The sequence below is a fragment of the Podarcis cretensis genome (assembly GCF_951804945.1).
Source record: "Podarcis cretensis genome assembly, chromosome: 12".
NCBI lineage: Eukaryota > Metazoa > Chordata > Lepidosauria > Squamata > Lacertidae > Podarcis > Podarcis cretensis.
Window position 1 is genome coordinate 28,729,758 of NC_137181.1, and position 17,538 is coordinate 28,747,295.

Genomic DNA, 17,538 nt, shown 5'->3' on the forward strand with positions numbered 1-17,538 from the left:
AGTCATTTGGATAAGAAAAGAAAAGAAAAAACACACCACTTTTCTGTATTAAGTTGTATTGTTTCTTTGGAATCTGTCTCGGAATAAAGTCAGACTATCCCATCTCACCCCCAGACTAAGCATGTGGATCATTTCTCTCCCTCCCCATCCTCATTCTCTTCTCCCACATCAGGTGTCCGTTCTTTTAAATCTCATTTTCATCCTCTACAATGGGCAGAAAAGGAATCATCATTTCTCAAAAACAAATTGTACCTATTTTGTATATGTGAGATGTTTAAATAAATTGTGAAAAAAATTGAAATAAAGCATGTCCACTGTTCCAAAAGAAACCACTGAATGAGTAAAGTTCCTTGCTTAAATGCCTCAAGAGATATTTTCACATCTAATGTTTACTTTCCAACTTGTGATTCTTCCCTATTAAAATGTAGAAAGTTAGCAAGATTCAGATGTGCTTCTGATGTGTTTTGACTACACCCAACCCCCTGTGTTTTGGTTTTTCTGGTTCATCTGATGGTTGAATATGCTAAAGACTACTAACTTCATTACAATGAATAGGCCACTGCTTGCTATATACTAAACACCAATTAATACCCTTTCCAACAAACTATGCATAATAAGCCAGTGTCTGTCTTGTTTTTATATATCTTTGATATGCTGCAATTCTGTAAAACAAAGCATTTCCCAGTCAAGTACGTCAATCTATTTTAGAAAGAGACACAATAAAATTTCCACTCCAGAGTTCGTAACCAGTCAGACCTCAAATTCTACTCGCAATTACATCAGCATTCCCTCTTTTTACCAGGTGTATTCTCTACTTTTGTTTTCCATACAAACAAATCCATAAAGGCCACACAACCCTCAAAGAAGCCACAGTCCTTCTCACACAACGTGACACAAATTAAGTGCACTACAAAGCACATGCCATTGATTTCAAAGGAATTTATTTCCAACAAGAAACGTTTAACAAAGTTGTTTTGGCTCTGGGCAGGCTGCATTTGGAGTACAGAGCCCAGGTCCGGAGGCCACATTTTAAGGATGACGTTGTGTCCAAAGGAAGGGTGGCCAGGATGATGACTGATCTGGAAACCAACTTTGAAAAAGCCGGGTATGTTTAGTCTTGAGAAGCAAAGGCCAGCTGTCTTCAAAGATCGAAGAACTGCCATACAGTTAGAGCAGGCTTGTTTCCTGTTCCTCCAGAAGGCAGGACGAGAACCAAGGTATGGAAATGGAAGGCAATTAGATTTCAGCAAAGGATCAGAAGCATCCTTATGGTAACAGCTGTTTAGCCATGGGTCAGGCTGTCTTGGGAGGTGGGGGGCTGCCCTTCACTAGAGGTATTGAAGTAAAGGTTGCTTGCCGTCTGTCAGGGATGCTATAATCACATCCTATATTGTAGATGCTGCATCTCATGGGGGTTGACTAAGGATCTTCCAGCTCCATGAGCCTGTGATCTAAGAGCAAATCTACACATTCAGGAAAAGCCAATGGTACACTCATCTTCTGAAGCACCATAGGAACTAAACAGATGTTTGCTTTGTTCTTGGAAAGCTAGCAATGAAGGTTTTCTAACCTCCCCAACATGCTAATTTTCTATATGCAGGTAGGGTTTTTGTTTTGTTGTTGTTGTTAGCTAAGAAGCACTCAGACATGAAACAGTCCAAAAGGGCTGATCACCTGCTTTTTCTGACCACAGCAATGGGTTCACGTAGTGATATGAATGGAATTGTTTCAGAGTACAATGGATTTATGCTATTGTTTTTTTATCAACCTCATCATCTCATGATGAGGTTTAACTGGAAGATCATCTTGTGAATGAGTCCCCCAATATGTTTCAGGGTGTTGCATTACTTCTCACTCTGAAAGCCAAATTCTAGGATTACCAGATGATGATGAATTCTGCTGGATCTGTTTGTAAGTTCATCCTCCATTTGGCTTTCATGTAAATTTAATTAAAGGAATGAGAAATCCTCCCAAAATCATTTTAGAAATTCATTGCAATCTTCATTCTTCTGACTTTGCTTTCCTGGAACTTTATAAAGAGACCGTGTGCCTGATGCTATTCATAGGCCCAGTAAATTCTGCTACAATGGCACAGTTGTTGAACAATTTTTAAGAATTCAGTAGTGCCTGACTTCAAGAAGATGTTTCTGAACTACCGGAAAAAGAATTTCATTCATTTAGTAAACAATCTGTTCAGCAATATAATTTTTTTGTCTAGTTCTTTAAAAGCACAAGATGATCACAGTACTGAGAGGTGCCATCATTTGACTAAAATCAGGCAGCAGCAACAACAACAACAATAGTTTTTATTATTTATCTGCTACCCATCTGACTGGGCTGTCCCAGCCACTCCAGGCAGCTCCCAACAAAATGTTAAAAACACAATAAAACAGCAACCATTAAAAACTTCCTTGAAGAGGCCTACCTGCAGATGTCTTCTAAAAGTTGTTTATCTGTTTGATATCTGGTGTAAAAGGACTGATACAAAAAGCATCCCACCCCAGCAAGGTTTTGCATCTGGTCCTTGCTGAATATTATATTATAAATATTAAATATTACATTTGTAGCCCACATTTCCTCCAGGAGATCTAGGTGGCAAACATGGGTCTTCTTCCTCCTTGTCCCGTTTTATCCTCACAACAGCTCTGAGAAGTAAGTTGGGTGATGTACTGGCCCGTGGTCACCCAATGAGCATCAGGGCTGAGGGGAGATTTGAATCCTGGTCTCCCAGAACTTACCTTGACATTCTAACCACTGCACCACACTAGCTCTAGATTATTATTTTTTTATTATTAAGAAGAAGAAATGCATAGTAGAATACAGATGATCATAAAATACAGATTCTCAACAGAGACAGCATAAAAAGTAAGGAAAGAGAAAATCAGCAGCGGGTTCTCTAAAATAAAAAGAATAGTGCACAAATGAAGAATCTTCTCTCTAGCCAAAGTACCGTAGGTGTATTAGGCGTCTGGGTGTATAAGACGACCCCCAACTTTTGCTGTTCAGTTTTAGAGTTATAGCGTTTGAGTGCCACCAGGGGCAGAGCGCACACCCCTCCGCTGCCTCTGCTTTCGCAGCAGCAGCAGTCCAAGGCAAGGCGTTTGACGGGCAGGCGGATAAGCGCCACACTCGGAAGGACTTTCCGTATCCCCTTCTGTGGGGAGGGAAGAGGAACGACAGCAGAAGGGGTGCCTCTGCTCACCAGCTCCCTCTCCTCCTTCCCAATGTGTATACCTGGTGTATAAGACAACCCCCGACATTTGGGGTGATTTTCCAGGGATAAAAAGTCATCTTGTACGCTGGAACATATGGTAACTATTAATCCCAGCCACCCACAGAAAATGACAGGCCCTCCCAGCTCTCACCTGGGAGCTTTCCTTTCCCAGCCTCTCACACTGGGGGATTTTCAGTTTCCTGTTTCTCACGAGGCTGCTTCCACCATCTATCTGTCACTTTCATGAGGGTCCACACCTTGGCCCCCAATAGCATCCCAGAAGAGGGGACACCTCTACCCCCTGAGGTGAGTCCCATGGGCATTGGCCCATCACTGGCTGTGGCACACCTGTCCATATCTGAGGATCTCTCTGAGGCAGATAAGGATCCCTGTCCCAATCTGGAGCAGTTTGCTGTACACACAAGAAGACCAATCTAGAGCAAAGTTATCCACAATGGAACATGGTTTTAAAGGCCACTTCATGAGGTGCCTTTCTGGACGCATCCTTTATTAATGGAAAATGCAGCATAGCCTATCACCTGAAGGATTGGAAAAGACAAAGTGTGCTCAAAATATTTTTGCGTTGATTGAAAGTTCACAGTGCTAGTTTAAAATCGCTGCACTTTCTTGGGCAAGTGTCTCCCATTCTGAAAAATTCAAAAGCCACTTGCAGCCATCGAAGGGTAGCAGTTTTGTGTCATTAATCAAAATAGAAGGCATCATCCACTGAATAGGTGCCTATCACAAAACTAGTTAAAGGCACAGGAGGCCAGCAAGGGATGGGGAGACAATGTTGTCTTGGGGGGGGGGGGGCAGCAACTGAGAGAATCCCTGCCACCTAGCAATTCTGTACAAATATCAGTTAATTTTAACACACCCTGTCCTCAAAAAACTATGTTTAATTTCATTGCTTTGTTCCAATATGTGGGAATTATTTTTTCTTTGAACTCAAATTGTTAATTACAAAGAAAGAAACCAAAGTTTATCAGCACTTGTCTAGGCAGAAATAAAGCCAACTTCAGTGGGGTTCTCTCCCAGCTAGGGGTGTGGGAGAGATTTTATTCAGTTCACATTTAAAGCTGAATTGATCAAATTTGCACTTTCTGAAACAAAATGAGAACCAAAGCAGAACCTTTCGAAATTTGCAGTTATCCATAATTTGCGATGAAGCTATCCAAGCAATGTTTGCAAAAAAACAAATGCATATATTAGGGGGAAATGAGCATAAAAATGAATACATTTGTGAAAAATGTAGAAATTGATTATATTATGAGAAATTGCTTGCAAAAAGAGTATGTGAGTCAAAACATGCACATGAAACTGCTGAAGAATTTTCATGAGATTTTCATGACGTTTTGGGGGAGGGGTTGCAAACTACTTCAGAAATGTGGAGAACCGAATTTAAAATGGGAAAAACTGAGAGAGCTGAAATTGACAAATTCTCCCATCCTTCCTGACAGCTAAGTGCTTATAGGATTGCAGCCTAAATCAGTCTTGTTTTCAATGCAACGGCTATAGACTGCCACCTGTTGTCTTACAAAGGAAGTGTTAGAATACATGGGATCTGTCTTTTTGGCACCATCAGCTATTACAGGACTTGAAGCAAGGTACGCTCCAGGGGGTGGGGCAGAGGGCCACCCTCCTCTCTGTTGTCACAACTACCCATTCTTAAACTTCTTTAGACCACTTAAAGTTGTGATACCGCAATTTACTCTAGGGTGCTGCTAGTTCCACTGAACCCTGTGGGATTGCATGGCCAGCTTCTTCAGTCACATTTTTCTCTCAGCAATACAATTTAGGTAATACCACATCCTAGTTTTCAGCAACAACAGACATGCAAAAGATAAATTCAGCTATAGGTGCCACACTCTCCCTGATTTTTATGAAAATGTTTACCAAATGCAGACTGGGCATTCAAATCTTTGAAAACTTTTCCGTGGCTGTCCTAATGTAGCAGGTTAAAATGTTCCATTTTTAAAAAAAAATCCTTCTCTTGTCCAAGGGGTGGCAGCCTTAACACACATGTTGGATTAGAGAGAAGGATTCTTTAATTCACAGACATGCTGAGGTATGCACAAGTTATTCTATTTATTTATTGTAGATGTCATCAAGTAAACGTTAGTTGTAATTATGTATTTTGGCAGCATCCTAGACATTCTTATACGTTTTGAAAAATATTAGAGAGAGGCATGTCTTCCAGCAAGCATATGTAACCTCTGGCTTGGCTCTACCAGGTTTAGCTGAAATAAAACTTGCAAATATTTGAATGGGGGGGATTCAGAAGAGTCACAGTTGTATTGAATAATAACACATAGATCAAAACACATAAGTAATATATTTAAAACAAGAACAATGCACCCAATAGCCCCCAAGAAAATATGTACAGTGGTACCTCGGGTTACATACGCTTCAGGTAACATACGCTTCAGGTTACAGACTCCACTTACTCAGAAATATTACCTCGGGTTAAGAACTTTGCTTCAGGATGAGAACAGAAATCGTGCAGCGGAGGCGCAGTTGCAGCAGGAGGCCCCATTAGCTAAAGTGGTGCTTCAGGTTAAGTACAGTTTCAGGTTAAGAACAGACCTCCAGAACAAATTAGGTACTTAACCCGAGGTACCACTGTAATTCTTGCTTACAAACTTTGTAGCTAGCCAGTCCAAAGCTTCTTGCAGCTCACCAGGGCACTTCAGAGCTACTTCTGTGTAGATAGGGTTTATCTCAAAGCTGCTGGGAAAACAGCAGCAGCAGCAGGCAAACATATAAGTTGCAGCTTGAAGGATATAATCTTGCAATATGCAAATAAAACTAAAACTACTGTATAAACACTGCCTTGAGGCATATGCTGCAGACATGGTATCTTCTTTCTGTTCATAAATTATTACTCATGTTAAGCTTTGTTTTGGAGAAATCCTTGACAGTTTTGGATGTATGCACACTCTTAAGATTATATTTGGGGGGTGGGCATAACAGACGGACAACAAACATGGATTCTGTGAGCATTTATACTTGCTTAAGAGACTAGAAGGCTAGAAGGACAGGCACACACACACACACACACACACACACACACCCCTTGTCCACGGTCTGATGATCTGACTGTCCTTTCCATTTTGAATGCATAGTTTGTAATCATCATACCTACTCAGACATATGGACTGCATGCTGTATATTAATCTATATGTCTACATTAAGTTTCCCTTTCTTTCTGTTATATTTTCAAATAAACATTTTTTTAAAACCAAATAAAATAGTAGAGAGAGAAAATGATTCCACAACCACTTGCTAGTTAAATATGCCAATACATTCAATTTAGTTTTCTTTTACAAGGCGATAACCACTGACTCCTCCGGGCCCTGTGCTCTTTTCTTCAAACTGTAGTCTGCACTGAGGGACTCCTGACCCCTTGTCAGGAATAAACTTAACCAGGCTGCTTTCAGATTGGCACCTGACATTTACCTCTCACCCCCTTTCAGTGCTTTGCTGATGATGCAATTGGAATGTACCGTCAACATCAAGGAGGGCATTTCCCCTTTTAAAAATCTGGAACATGCTGCAGTACTGGCACTGACTTTTGACGTCTTTTTGGCATCAGGTGTAGATGTTTTCATTCTCCTATAAATTTCAGGAAACACACTGGTTGTATCTGCGGCTATTTTAACTAGGAGTTTGGTGATCATCTTCTGTTTTGCAAGGGAGACAGTATTTTTGTGTTCTATCCATGATGATATGATCATGTGCTATTTTTAGTTTGCCAGTATTGATTTTAATTCTGTATTTTTTGAATTTTGCTGTATGAATTTTTCTACTGCATGAGTCACTTGTGATACCTTAAAAAAAAGTGATAGTGATAATCCATCGACACCAATGGGCATTCCTGATGTGCTGATTTGGCTCTGATTTTGACCCTTCTCCTTCTCCTACCCACTCCCAGATTGCTGTTGAACAGCCAAATGGCTTTTGTGATGGTACCAGGAAACACCCCTGTCATTTTTGCTACTTGCCTTTCCCACTGTTCTTCCCGACCATAGAAAATAAAAAATCAAAAAATGAGAACACCTAGCAAAATGACCCGTGTGTGCTCTGCTGTGAGTCAACAGGTGTGGTACTGAAGATACCCCAGATATATGGCTCCTCCAAATGACCTGTTGGTTGAGCATTCATCCCGATATGCTTGCACAAAACTTACACAGAGGTTAGGTGGATTGTGAGTGAGCTGACCAGACCAGTTACATCATGCTGGGTTTTTTTTTTTTTTTAATAATATTTATTAAATTTTAGTTTAACAATAAAGTACATAGATAATAACACAATCTTTTCCAATTCCACATTTCATATTCATCTTTGGACTTCCTCACAACCCTTGTTCCTGCTTTCTAACCTCATAAATTTTACCAGCAAATTATTAACTTGGTTTAATTCATATAATATAATATTCCAATATTAATATCTCAAATTTTGGGATTTAACATACTCTTATTGAAACTTAATCATAAAATGTTACTTATCCAAAATTTATCTTTTCGTCTTCCAATTAAATTTAAATTTATATTCTTTATAACTAGTTTGTTGAAGCCATGTTTTTGCTAATCTTACATCTTTCTTAACATTCATACAATTTACAATATTTTTGTAAATAGTCCTTAAATTTCTTCCAGTCTTCCTCCACCAGTTCTTCTCCCAGGTCTCGGATTCTGCCAGTCATCTCCGCCAATTCCATATAGTCTATCAGTTGCATCTGCCATTCTTCCAATGTGGGTAATTCTTGAGTTTTCCAGCTTTTAGCGATGAGTATCCTTGCTGCTGTTGTAGCATACATAAAAAAGATTCGATCCTTCTTTTGCACGCTCTGATCAACAATGCCTAAGAGAAAGGCCTCTGGTTTCTTAAGGAAGGTATACTTAAATACCTTTTTCAGTTCATTATAAATCATTTCCCAGAAAACCTTCACTCTAGGGCAAGTCCACCAGAGGTGAAAGAATGTTCCTTCAGCTTCTTTACACTTCCAACATTTATTATCAAACACATGGTATATCTTTGCAAGCTTGACTGGAGTCATGTACCACCTATATATCATTTTCATAATGTTTTCTTTCAAGGCATTACATGCCGTAAATCTCAAACCTGTGGTCCATAACTTTTCCCAGTCAGCAAACATGATGTTATACCCTATGTCCTGTGCCCATTTTATCATGGCTGATTTAACCGTTTCATCCTGTGTATTCCATTTTAACAGCAAGTTATACATTCTTGAAAGTATCTTAGAGCTGGGTTCTAACAGTTCTGTTTCTAACTTTGATTTTTCCACCTGGAATCCTATCTTTTTGTCCAACTTAAAAACTTCTTTAATCTGAGCATAATGTAGCCAATCTCGCACTTTGTCTTTTATTTTCTCCATACTCTGCAACCTCCAGTTATCTCCATCTTTTTCTATTATTTCCCAATATTTCGGCCATTTGGCTTCCATATTGAGTTTTTTCAGGGCCTTAGCCTCCATTGGTGATAACCACCTTGGGGTCTTGTTTTCCAATAAGTCTTTATATTTCAACCAGACATTAAATACTGCTTTTCTGACAACATGGTTCTTGAAAGTCTTATGTATTTTAGCCTTGTCATACCACAGATATGCATGCCAACCAAACGCATTGTTGAATCCTTCCAAATCTAAAACATCAGTGTTCTCAAGAAGTAGCCAGTCTTTCAACCAGCAGAAAGCTGCTGATTCATAATACAACTTTAGGTCTGGCAGGGCAAAGCCCCCTCTTTCTTTAGCATCAGTTAATATCTTAAACTTAATTCTGGGCTTTTTGCCCTGCCAGACAAATTTTGAAATATCTCTCTGCCACCTCCCAAAACACTCCATTTTGTCCACAATCTGCAAAGTTTGAAACAAAAACAACATTTTTGGCAATACATTCATCTTAATAGCAACAATACGTCCTGTCAAGGAAAGTTTCAATCTTGACCAAACATCTAGATCCCTTTTAATTTCAGACCAACATTTTTCATAATTGTCTTTAAATAAATTCCTGTTCTTCGCCGTTATGTTTACCCCTAGGTATCTTACTTTTATCATGCTGGGTTTTTTAAGGATGTTTTAGCTATGGTCAGTATATTTTAAAATGTACTGCAGCACTGGTGCTGTTTCATTGGTCTGAAAACCACTTTGGAACTACGGTTGGGGTAAAAAGTTGTATATAAATATCACAACTATGCGTTACCCAGAAGCAACTGTAATTTGTTTGTGGCAGAAGCAGGCATTCAATGCACTTGGTTGGGCAGATAGGGAGACACTTCTTCACACATGATTTAACTTACAGAATTCAGGAACCACAAGAGAGCAGTGATGGCCACTAAATAGCTTTCTTAAAATACAGTGGTACCTCAGGTTACATACACTTCAGGTTACATACGCTTCAGGTTACAGACGCCGTTAACCCAGAAAGAGTACCTTGGGTTAAGAACTTTGCTTCAGGATAACAGAAATCGCGCTGCAGCAGCGGGAGGCCCCATTAGCTAAAGTGGTGCTTCAGGTTAATAACAGTTTCAGGTTAAGAACAGACCTTCAGAACGAATTAAGTTCTTAACCTGAGGTACCACCGTACTCTGGGGAAATGAAAGGCCTGCTAAACGCTATTAGCCATGCTAGCTAAAAGGTGGAATGTCAGTGTGTTGCAGTGATTAGAGTGTCAGACAAGGCCCTGCAAGACCAGGATTCAAATCCCCACTCTACTATGAAATTCACTGGGTGACCAGTCAGTGTGTCTCTGTCCAATCTACCTCATAGAATTATTAAGGGGATTAAATGAGGATGGGGAGAGAACTGTGTATGCCACCTTGAGCTCTTTGGAGCAAAAGGTGGCAAATAAAGGCAATAAGTAAGTAAGCAAGTAAATGATAATTGAATTAAATCTCTGTGTTCAGGGGCAATTCAGCTGATGCATGGCAAGGGAAAGCTGTTGCCTCAAAGCCGAGCTTGTAGTTTTCCCAAAGGTGCTTGGTTCCTTGTTGTTTAAAAAAGAAACACAGTTCTGAAGAACATGGACCCCTTTTACATGGTAGACCTCAGTTTAGTGGTAGAGCATGCAAAATAATTCCATGCAAACCCTGGCCTCTCCCAACAGGGTTGGAAGTCTCCATGCCTTGCCCCAAAAGTGGAATGTTCAAGGTGCCCTGTAATAATTGATGTTGGCACAGCCTAATTATGATGTTTCAAAAGTTGAGTGAATTAGTGACTGCGTTTGAAGGCAAAACACAGCACACCTTCCACATTAGTAATACATTGAGGCCTTAACCCAGTAAGACAGACAAGGTCAAAAGGGTGTGATGTGGGCCAAGAGTTTTCGTACAACATATCTGCCTTCTCAGAAGAAACTAATGAAAACCAGTTGAACCTAACTGGAGAAGCAGTGACTTCAGGTGCCCCCATTAGAGAGCTGCCATGCCAGTTATTTCCAAACTGGATCAGATGTGAGTGATTTCATTAGAAAAATGCTTTTCAAACTGTTCACAAAAAGGCTCGCAAAAGCCTGTCCACTTCAGCAAACATTCTCATTGTATGGTTTACATCACTTGTTGATGACACACCTCTTTACCCTGGCTTTTGACATTTACAATTAATGTTATTCTGTTGGCAGTACATTCTTTGGTTTGTTTTACATTGTTTTATTGTATGTTAAGGTTAAATTTTGCAACCTTCCCTGAGACATTATGGGGAAGGGCGGATTAAAAGTCTCTTACAGTATATAAGTAAAATAATGTCATCACTAGGGATGTGGAAGAAATTAAAATCAGTTCACATTTAAAGGCAAACTTACCTAAATTGCACTTTCCAAACCAACATGGGGATCAAAATGCAACAGTTCTTTCAAATTTGCACTTCTATGAATTTTGCAATGCAGTTCTCCAACCAAGTAATATGTGCAAAAATGCATTGTATTAAGGAAAATTGCTTTGTAGAAATGTGTATACAAAATAGCTCTGCCTGATTCCACCAGTTCAATGCAATGGCAGCTGGGAAGAAATTGCCCTGCCTGTTCTCATTTCCAGTCTTGCATGGCAGGAACTCTATGCCTGAACACATATGTGGAGCCACTTCTTTTTCTCTTTTTTTTCAAGCCCCAGCTCAAAATCATTTCTCTAAAGCCTCTATCTTAGGGCCCCTGCTAGACTGGCGTTATGTTATGGCTGCATTCTGCAACATGTTCTTGCCACAATAATTGTGAATGAGTGGTGGATTTTTTATGCTTTATGTGCTATTCAGTAGTGCTTCTTCCCTGATGTTAACATTATTGCTGTCTGGGCAAACTATTGTGCAACAGAAATAAACCAGAGCATTTGTGGTATTCAATTTTAGAAGAAAGCCACAGGATTAACACTGACTGGAAATGAAGCCATGTGGCTACCTTCCTGGAGCTGTTGCAAGGACAAGTATTACTGAAAGCAGGATCACATATGACCACTCTGAGAGCATCAAGAGCACAAAGCATCACGAACGCACAATAAAAAGGACATCTGGAGGTACATTCATTTTACACAGCCTGGTCTCATTTTTGTTTAATCAGAGGTGAAAGCAGTCAGGCTTCCCCTTGAATAAGAATGCATTGTTTTACAGCCTTAGCCCTCTTCACCCACAACTGAAACAAAGTCTAATACTGCAATCTTACACACCAGGGAAATACATACCTCACCCCAGCATTTTTTCCTCCCTTCTAACATATCACCCATTTTATTAGTTATTACAAAAATAAAGGGAAAAAATAGACATAGTGCTGTGTTGAACAAAAAATTGTAAACTTCTGTGACCAGCTCCCTGGTTTGTCCTCCCTGATGAAGACACAAATCATCCCCTACTAAAGGGTGTAACAATAATAACCACAGTATGCTGATGCGTGCATATATAATTCTACCCCTTCCCCTTTTAAGGTGTTGCTTTCCTATTGAAACCTGCAATCTAAAAAAGCTACATGCAGACCAGAACTGCCAGCTCCAGATCTCACCTATATGGCTTGTCCAAAGTATCCACATTCAATGAGAGCATAGTGCTCAGCAGAACTATAGTCTAGTTATGCCATGCCTGAGTTGTCCATCAGCACATCAAGGCAACCAGTTTTCAGCTTTCTCCAGCAATCATAAATCAGCCATTCCTTTGTTTTAGCAAATACTAAGAGAACAAAAATTCCCATGGTTCTTTGTTTGTGTTGTTAAAAGAATTCAAAAGTCACATCAATAAACATTACATTCACAATTCTTACACTGTAAACATTTTTACATGGGATTTGTTAAGGCAGACGAAGCAAAAACAATGGACAAAGGAAGTTCTCATGTCACCAGAGTATTTTTGAGAGCTATGAATTCTAGCTATAAACAGCCTCCACAATGTCTAGGGAATTATTCCCCTGGGAACCTTTCAGCAAATACGGGAAATAAATTCAAATAATGTGTTGTGCTAATATTTACATTTGTTAGTAGAGCATCGTCAAGGATTAAAGGACGGCTGCTATTCAGCAACCAAATGCAATGAAACCAGCAAGGCTTTTGCAAGTCTGTCCTATCTCATTAACCTTTTAGTTATTTGTGTGCCAATAAGCAAATAGAGATGATACAGTCAATTCTGTGCACTTAAATTTCAAAATGACTCCTGAGTAAGCAGTCAGAGGATCGAGACTGAGATCAAGTGAGAGCTCCTCTTATTGATCAGTAATTGGCAAAGGAGCATGAAAGAGAGAGTAGAAATGAATGGACATTTTTTTCTAGTGGAGGGTTGTAGAAAGTGGACCTCTGCTTCTTAATTTGTTCATAAATGATCTAGAGGTAGGGGTTAGCAGTGAGGTAGCAAAGTTTGTTGATGATACCAAATTGTTTAGGATGGATCAAACAAAAGGAGACTGTGAGGAGCTCCAAAAGGATCTCTCCAAACTGATTTCATGTATATGCTAATAGTGTCTGAAATGATGGCAAGTGACCAGGCAAGAGGCTTTTAAGGCACAGTGCATAGCTCAACAAAGATGTCAACCCAGTGGGCAGCAGCCGTGAAGAAGGCAAATCCCAAGTTAAGGATAATTAGCCAAGGGATGGAAAATAAAACTGCCAGTACCATAATGCCATTATGCAAAGGTATGGGGAGGTATCCTGTGTACAGGCTGTAGTCACCTCACCTCAAAAAAGACATTGCAGCAGAGCTGGGAAAAGTTCGGAAAACAGTCAAGTGTCTGGAGCAGCTCCCTATGACAATAGGATTACAACATTTGGGACTTTTTAGTTTAGAAAAAAGGCAAGAAGAGACATATTTGAGCTGCATCGATTATGCATGGTATGGAGCAAACGAATGCAAGGAAGATATGCGGGCAGGTGGCAATTTCTGTTCCTAGCCCTGAAACAAAATAGAATAAAAAATACCAAGTTGTCAGTTTGTCCAGTGGTTCAGGAAATGTAACTAAGCACACAGGGTTGCCATTGATTCTTTCGACAGGTGAGTGGGGCTAAAACTGAGGCGGACCTTCAAAAGATGATGCAGCAATGACTATGGCAGAGAACTAAAGAAAAATTACACGTAGGGCAGGGTCCCTAAAAGGAAATACTGTAACCACGCCAGAGTTCAAGTAAAGTCGCGGCACTGCCTCACCCCTCTGAAAGCACTCGGGGATTTGCAACCCTATGGAAGATGTGCTGACGGACAGCGGCCAACTTGGGTGACTTTTAAAGCAAGTCCAGTTCCTGGAGGGTGGGCCGGGCTGCCAAGGGCTGCTTAGTCAACGTGGCTCTCGTTGCCTCCGGCACTACCTGCCCCGGGGCGGGGGGCCAGCGGGAAAGGGCTATCCTGCCCTGCCCCTGGGCTTCCCACCTCTGCCTGGGCCTGCCCCACAGAGTGACGGTGCCCGAAGAGACTTTGATCCCCACCCACCGGAGCGGCGTCCACTTGCTTTTGCCAAGCCAGCAGAGCAGGTTAGGCAGGTGGAGGAGGAAGCGGCTGCTGCCCCACGTCGAATGCCAACACCCGAGTCAAACCGGCTGAGGGAAAGAAGTTCGCTTCTTTCGCCAAGTTTCGCTTCCCCCCTCTCCCCGCCGCCCTTTCGCGCCTTGTTCGCGTCAGAAAGAGAGAGGCGCGAGGGCTCGCCCGCTCCCCTCCATGGCTGCGGCAGAGGAGGGGCCAGGCGGCGGGGCGGCGCCGCGAGGGGAGGTAGCGGACCAGCCGCCGCCGCCGCCGCAGCAGCAGCAGCAGCAGCGCGAGGGGGGCGCGGATGGCCGTTGGGGGCAACGGCAGCAGCAGCTTCAGCCGCCGCTTCAGGGACCGGACGGGAAAGCGAGCGCTCTCCTGGCTGCTGAGGTGAAGCGGCGGCGCCCGGACGAGGAGGAAGGGGAGGGGGCCGCGCTTCTGCCGCCGCCGCCGCCGCCGCTGCTCTTGGGCGAAGCGGAGGACGAGGACGCCGACGACCCGCCCGCCTCCGCGGGGCTCTCCTCGCTGGGCTTCTCTCCCCTGCGCTGGTGGCGGCGGCAGAAGCGGCGGCTCTTCGTCTTCCCTCCGCCGTCCCCGCTGGGGACCCAGCGCAGCTGCCCGTGCGCCGCCGCCCGCTCCTTCGCGCACTGTTGTCATGGAGGAGCCAAGATGGCGGCCCTGGCCTACACCTTGGGCAAGCGCGAGATCAACCACTACTTCAGCGTGAGGAGCGCCAAGGCGCTGGCGCTGGGCGCCGTCCTGCTGCTCGCCGCCTGCCACGCCGCCTCGCGCCGGTACCGAGGTGAGGAAGGGGCGGCGGGGAGGAGGAGGAGGGGGGGGTGCGTGGAGGGACGAGGTGAGAGAGAGCGGAGAAGTTGGCCGTGGTTATTGGGGATCCGCTCTTCCTCCTCCTCCTCCACCGCCACAGTTCAGAGGGGGAGCCGCCTCCTTGGAAGGGGCTTCCTTTGGCATCGGGCGAAAGCCGCCACTTCAGGTGCCTCTGGGAGGCAGGTACGTCTCTCCCTCCTCCCCCCATTTCCTCCAAGCCGTTGCAAAGCAAGCGCTTAGCTGGCCGAGGAAGGGTGACTGACACCTGCCAAACTTCGCCCCGGCGTGAGCATCCTTTCTCCCCACGCCGCCACGCCACATCCGCCTGCCTTGGCAGCTCCAGTTTGCGTTTCCAGACGGACAAGAAAACCGCAGCAAGCGCCTTAAGGGCAGAGGAGAAGCCGGTCCGTGCGGATTTCTGCAGGAAGCAGCTGTCCAAATTGAACAACCCAGGCTTGTTTGACTTTGGGCGCAACATTTTTTACTTTGTTTATTAAATGTGTGTGCTGCCCTTCATCCGAAGATCACAGGGCGGTCCACGACATAAAAATGCAAAATGAAGACAGAAAATGCCATTATAACCAGGGACAGGCTATTGGTCTGGCTGGCCGGGTGTTGCAAACTCTGACTGGCAGTAGCTCTCTAAGGTCTCAAGCAGATGCCCCTTTTCCCATCACCTGCTCTCTGCTTCTGGAGATGCCAGGACTTGAGTCTGGAGCTTTCTGCCAGGCAGAACATGTGCTCTCTCACTGAGCTGCGACCCCTCGCTTCAGAAGGGCTGGCTGCATTTTTCTTTTCTTTTTTAAAAAGAAATTATTACCCACGCAGGAAGTTGTAGCGGTTTCGGGGTTGCTGTTTAACTAAATTCTTAGCCTGAGGTCTGTGTTAGCTAATTAGGAGTGTGCCGTATAAACAAAGAAAATGTGTGGGAGTGAGGAGTGTAAATCATGCAAACTGGCAGCTTTGCAAGAAGCTGCTGACATCCAAGGTAGGAGAAGGTGGTGTGCTTGAGATACGTTGAAAGAGTGTGGCTTCGAGATCCTAAATTAAAAGATTAAGACCTCTCCCTGCTATGACTCCCTTCTTTTTTGTCCTGCCCTCATTTGACACTGGAAATAGAAATGTATATGCTTGCTTTCAAGAACAGCAATGGTGACAGAGGTGAACACCAGACAAAGCAGGGCTCCCTACAGAAGTGTTTGGGGAAGCAATGCTTCCCATGTCCTCTCCAGCATCTGAATTGAGTCTCCAATACACCTTTATTTTGTTTGCTACAAAGGAAATACGTTAGTTGAGTAGTGACTTGACCAAGGCCACCCAGTGAGCTTCTAACATTTGAGCGGGGTATTTGAATCTGGGTTACTAACATCCAGAAACTAAACTCAAGCTGAAATCCTACCCACTGCCCTAAAAAGCTTTCAGATATTTTTGTTCAGAGTGACTGGAAGTAAGAGTATTTTGAATTCCTCAAGCCTTTTGCATGAGTGGGTGGTCATCACTTCACTCACTGTATGGTGTCATGTGGTTTGTGGGGATTGGTGCATTGTATGTTTATATTATTATTCAGTTTATTTATATACCATTTTTTGGCCCAAAGGTCTCCTCAAACAGTAAACATCATACTAAAATAAAATCTACAGTAGAGTAAAATGGCATAAATCAATAAGACGGCAAAATCTTAACACATAAGGGCCAAAGAAAAGCCTTCCAAGCTGGAGGATTAAAAGAGTGCTCTTACAATACCCAAACATTGAAATAAAGTTCCATATAGAAGCACTTGCGGCTGCATAATTTTAAATAATTCTTCCTTTTATGGGGTCCTTGTAGCTTCCCACAAGTTGTTTTGCTCTTCAGCACAAAGTCGAGTACTCTGTACTGGGAATTCTCCCAGGGTCTGTGAGAGGGAAATACTACTCTCTAGGATTGCTGAAGATCATTGATGTGGGTGTTATAGGTGACAACAAGTGAAATTTGCCACTTGTAAGTCTCACCTGTACAGCATTATTTCTGGGTAACAGTTTGGCCTTGTGGGTCTGATTTCTATTTTATCAGTTACCTTTAACACCGGAAACTACATTTTCTGAAAATAAAAATTAATTTCTTGGTAATCTAAAAAAATCTATTTAGCCTCACATTTTTTTCCCTTGTGAGACAATTAATTAACTTTCGATTTAAGAAAAATCCTTTATCTCCAGAGTACCTTGATATAAAGCATCATTTGAAAACATAAACTGACAAGAGCTGGGATAGCTCAGTCAGCAGAGTGTGAGGCTCTTCATCTCGGGGTTATGGGTTCAAGCCCCACACTAGGCACAGGATTCCTGCATTGCAGGGGGCTGGACTAGATGGCCCTCGTGGTCCCTTCCAACTCTACAGTTCGCTGATTCTATGCTTCTATAATAAACTATTCTGAAAGTGAAACACTTTGCAACTTTATCAAAAAGGGATAAGGAAGCTTGTTATTGTTGCCATCCATCTGTCTCAAGAGACAATGGAAGAGTGTGCCATTGGGGGTAAAGTTACACCATTGGGGAGTTAACAGCTCCTGTTGTAGCTGTAG

The 17,538-nt window shown here is 42.6% G+C and overlaps 1 protein-coding gene and 1 long non-coding RNA gene across 3 annotated transcripts in view; one reads left to right on the top strand and one right to left on the bottom strand.

The window, feature by feature from the left end:
• Positions 1–1,620: 1,620 nt before the first annotated feature.
• On the bottom strand, positions 1,621–14,333 carry LOC307200094. 2 transcript variants are annotated; one of them, XR_013832317.1, is made up of 2 exons: positions 13,372–14,333; positions 1,621–2,152 (listed from the first exon to the last, which is right to left on the bottom strand). It is a non-coding gene; the product is annotated as an uncharacterized lncRNA (long non-coding RNA). The 2 variants fall into 2 exon arrangements; XR_013832318.1 differs by having other exon boundaries at positions 12,214–14,333.
• Positions 14,334–14,407: 74 nt separating this feature from the next.
• CASD1 (CAS1 domain containing 1) overlaps positions 14,408–17,538 on the top strand; it is a 30,373-nt gene continuing 27,242 nt past the window's right edge. Inside the window, exon 1 of the mRNA XM_079948438.1 lies at positions 14,408–14,952. Within this exon, the coding sequence (XP_079804564.1) occupies positions 14,820–14,952 (133 nt within the window). The 5' untranslated portion in view covers positions 14,408–14,819. The remainder of the gene's footprint in view (positions 14,953–17,538) is intronic.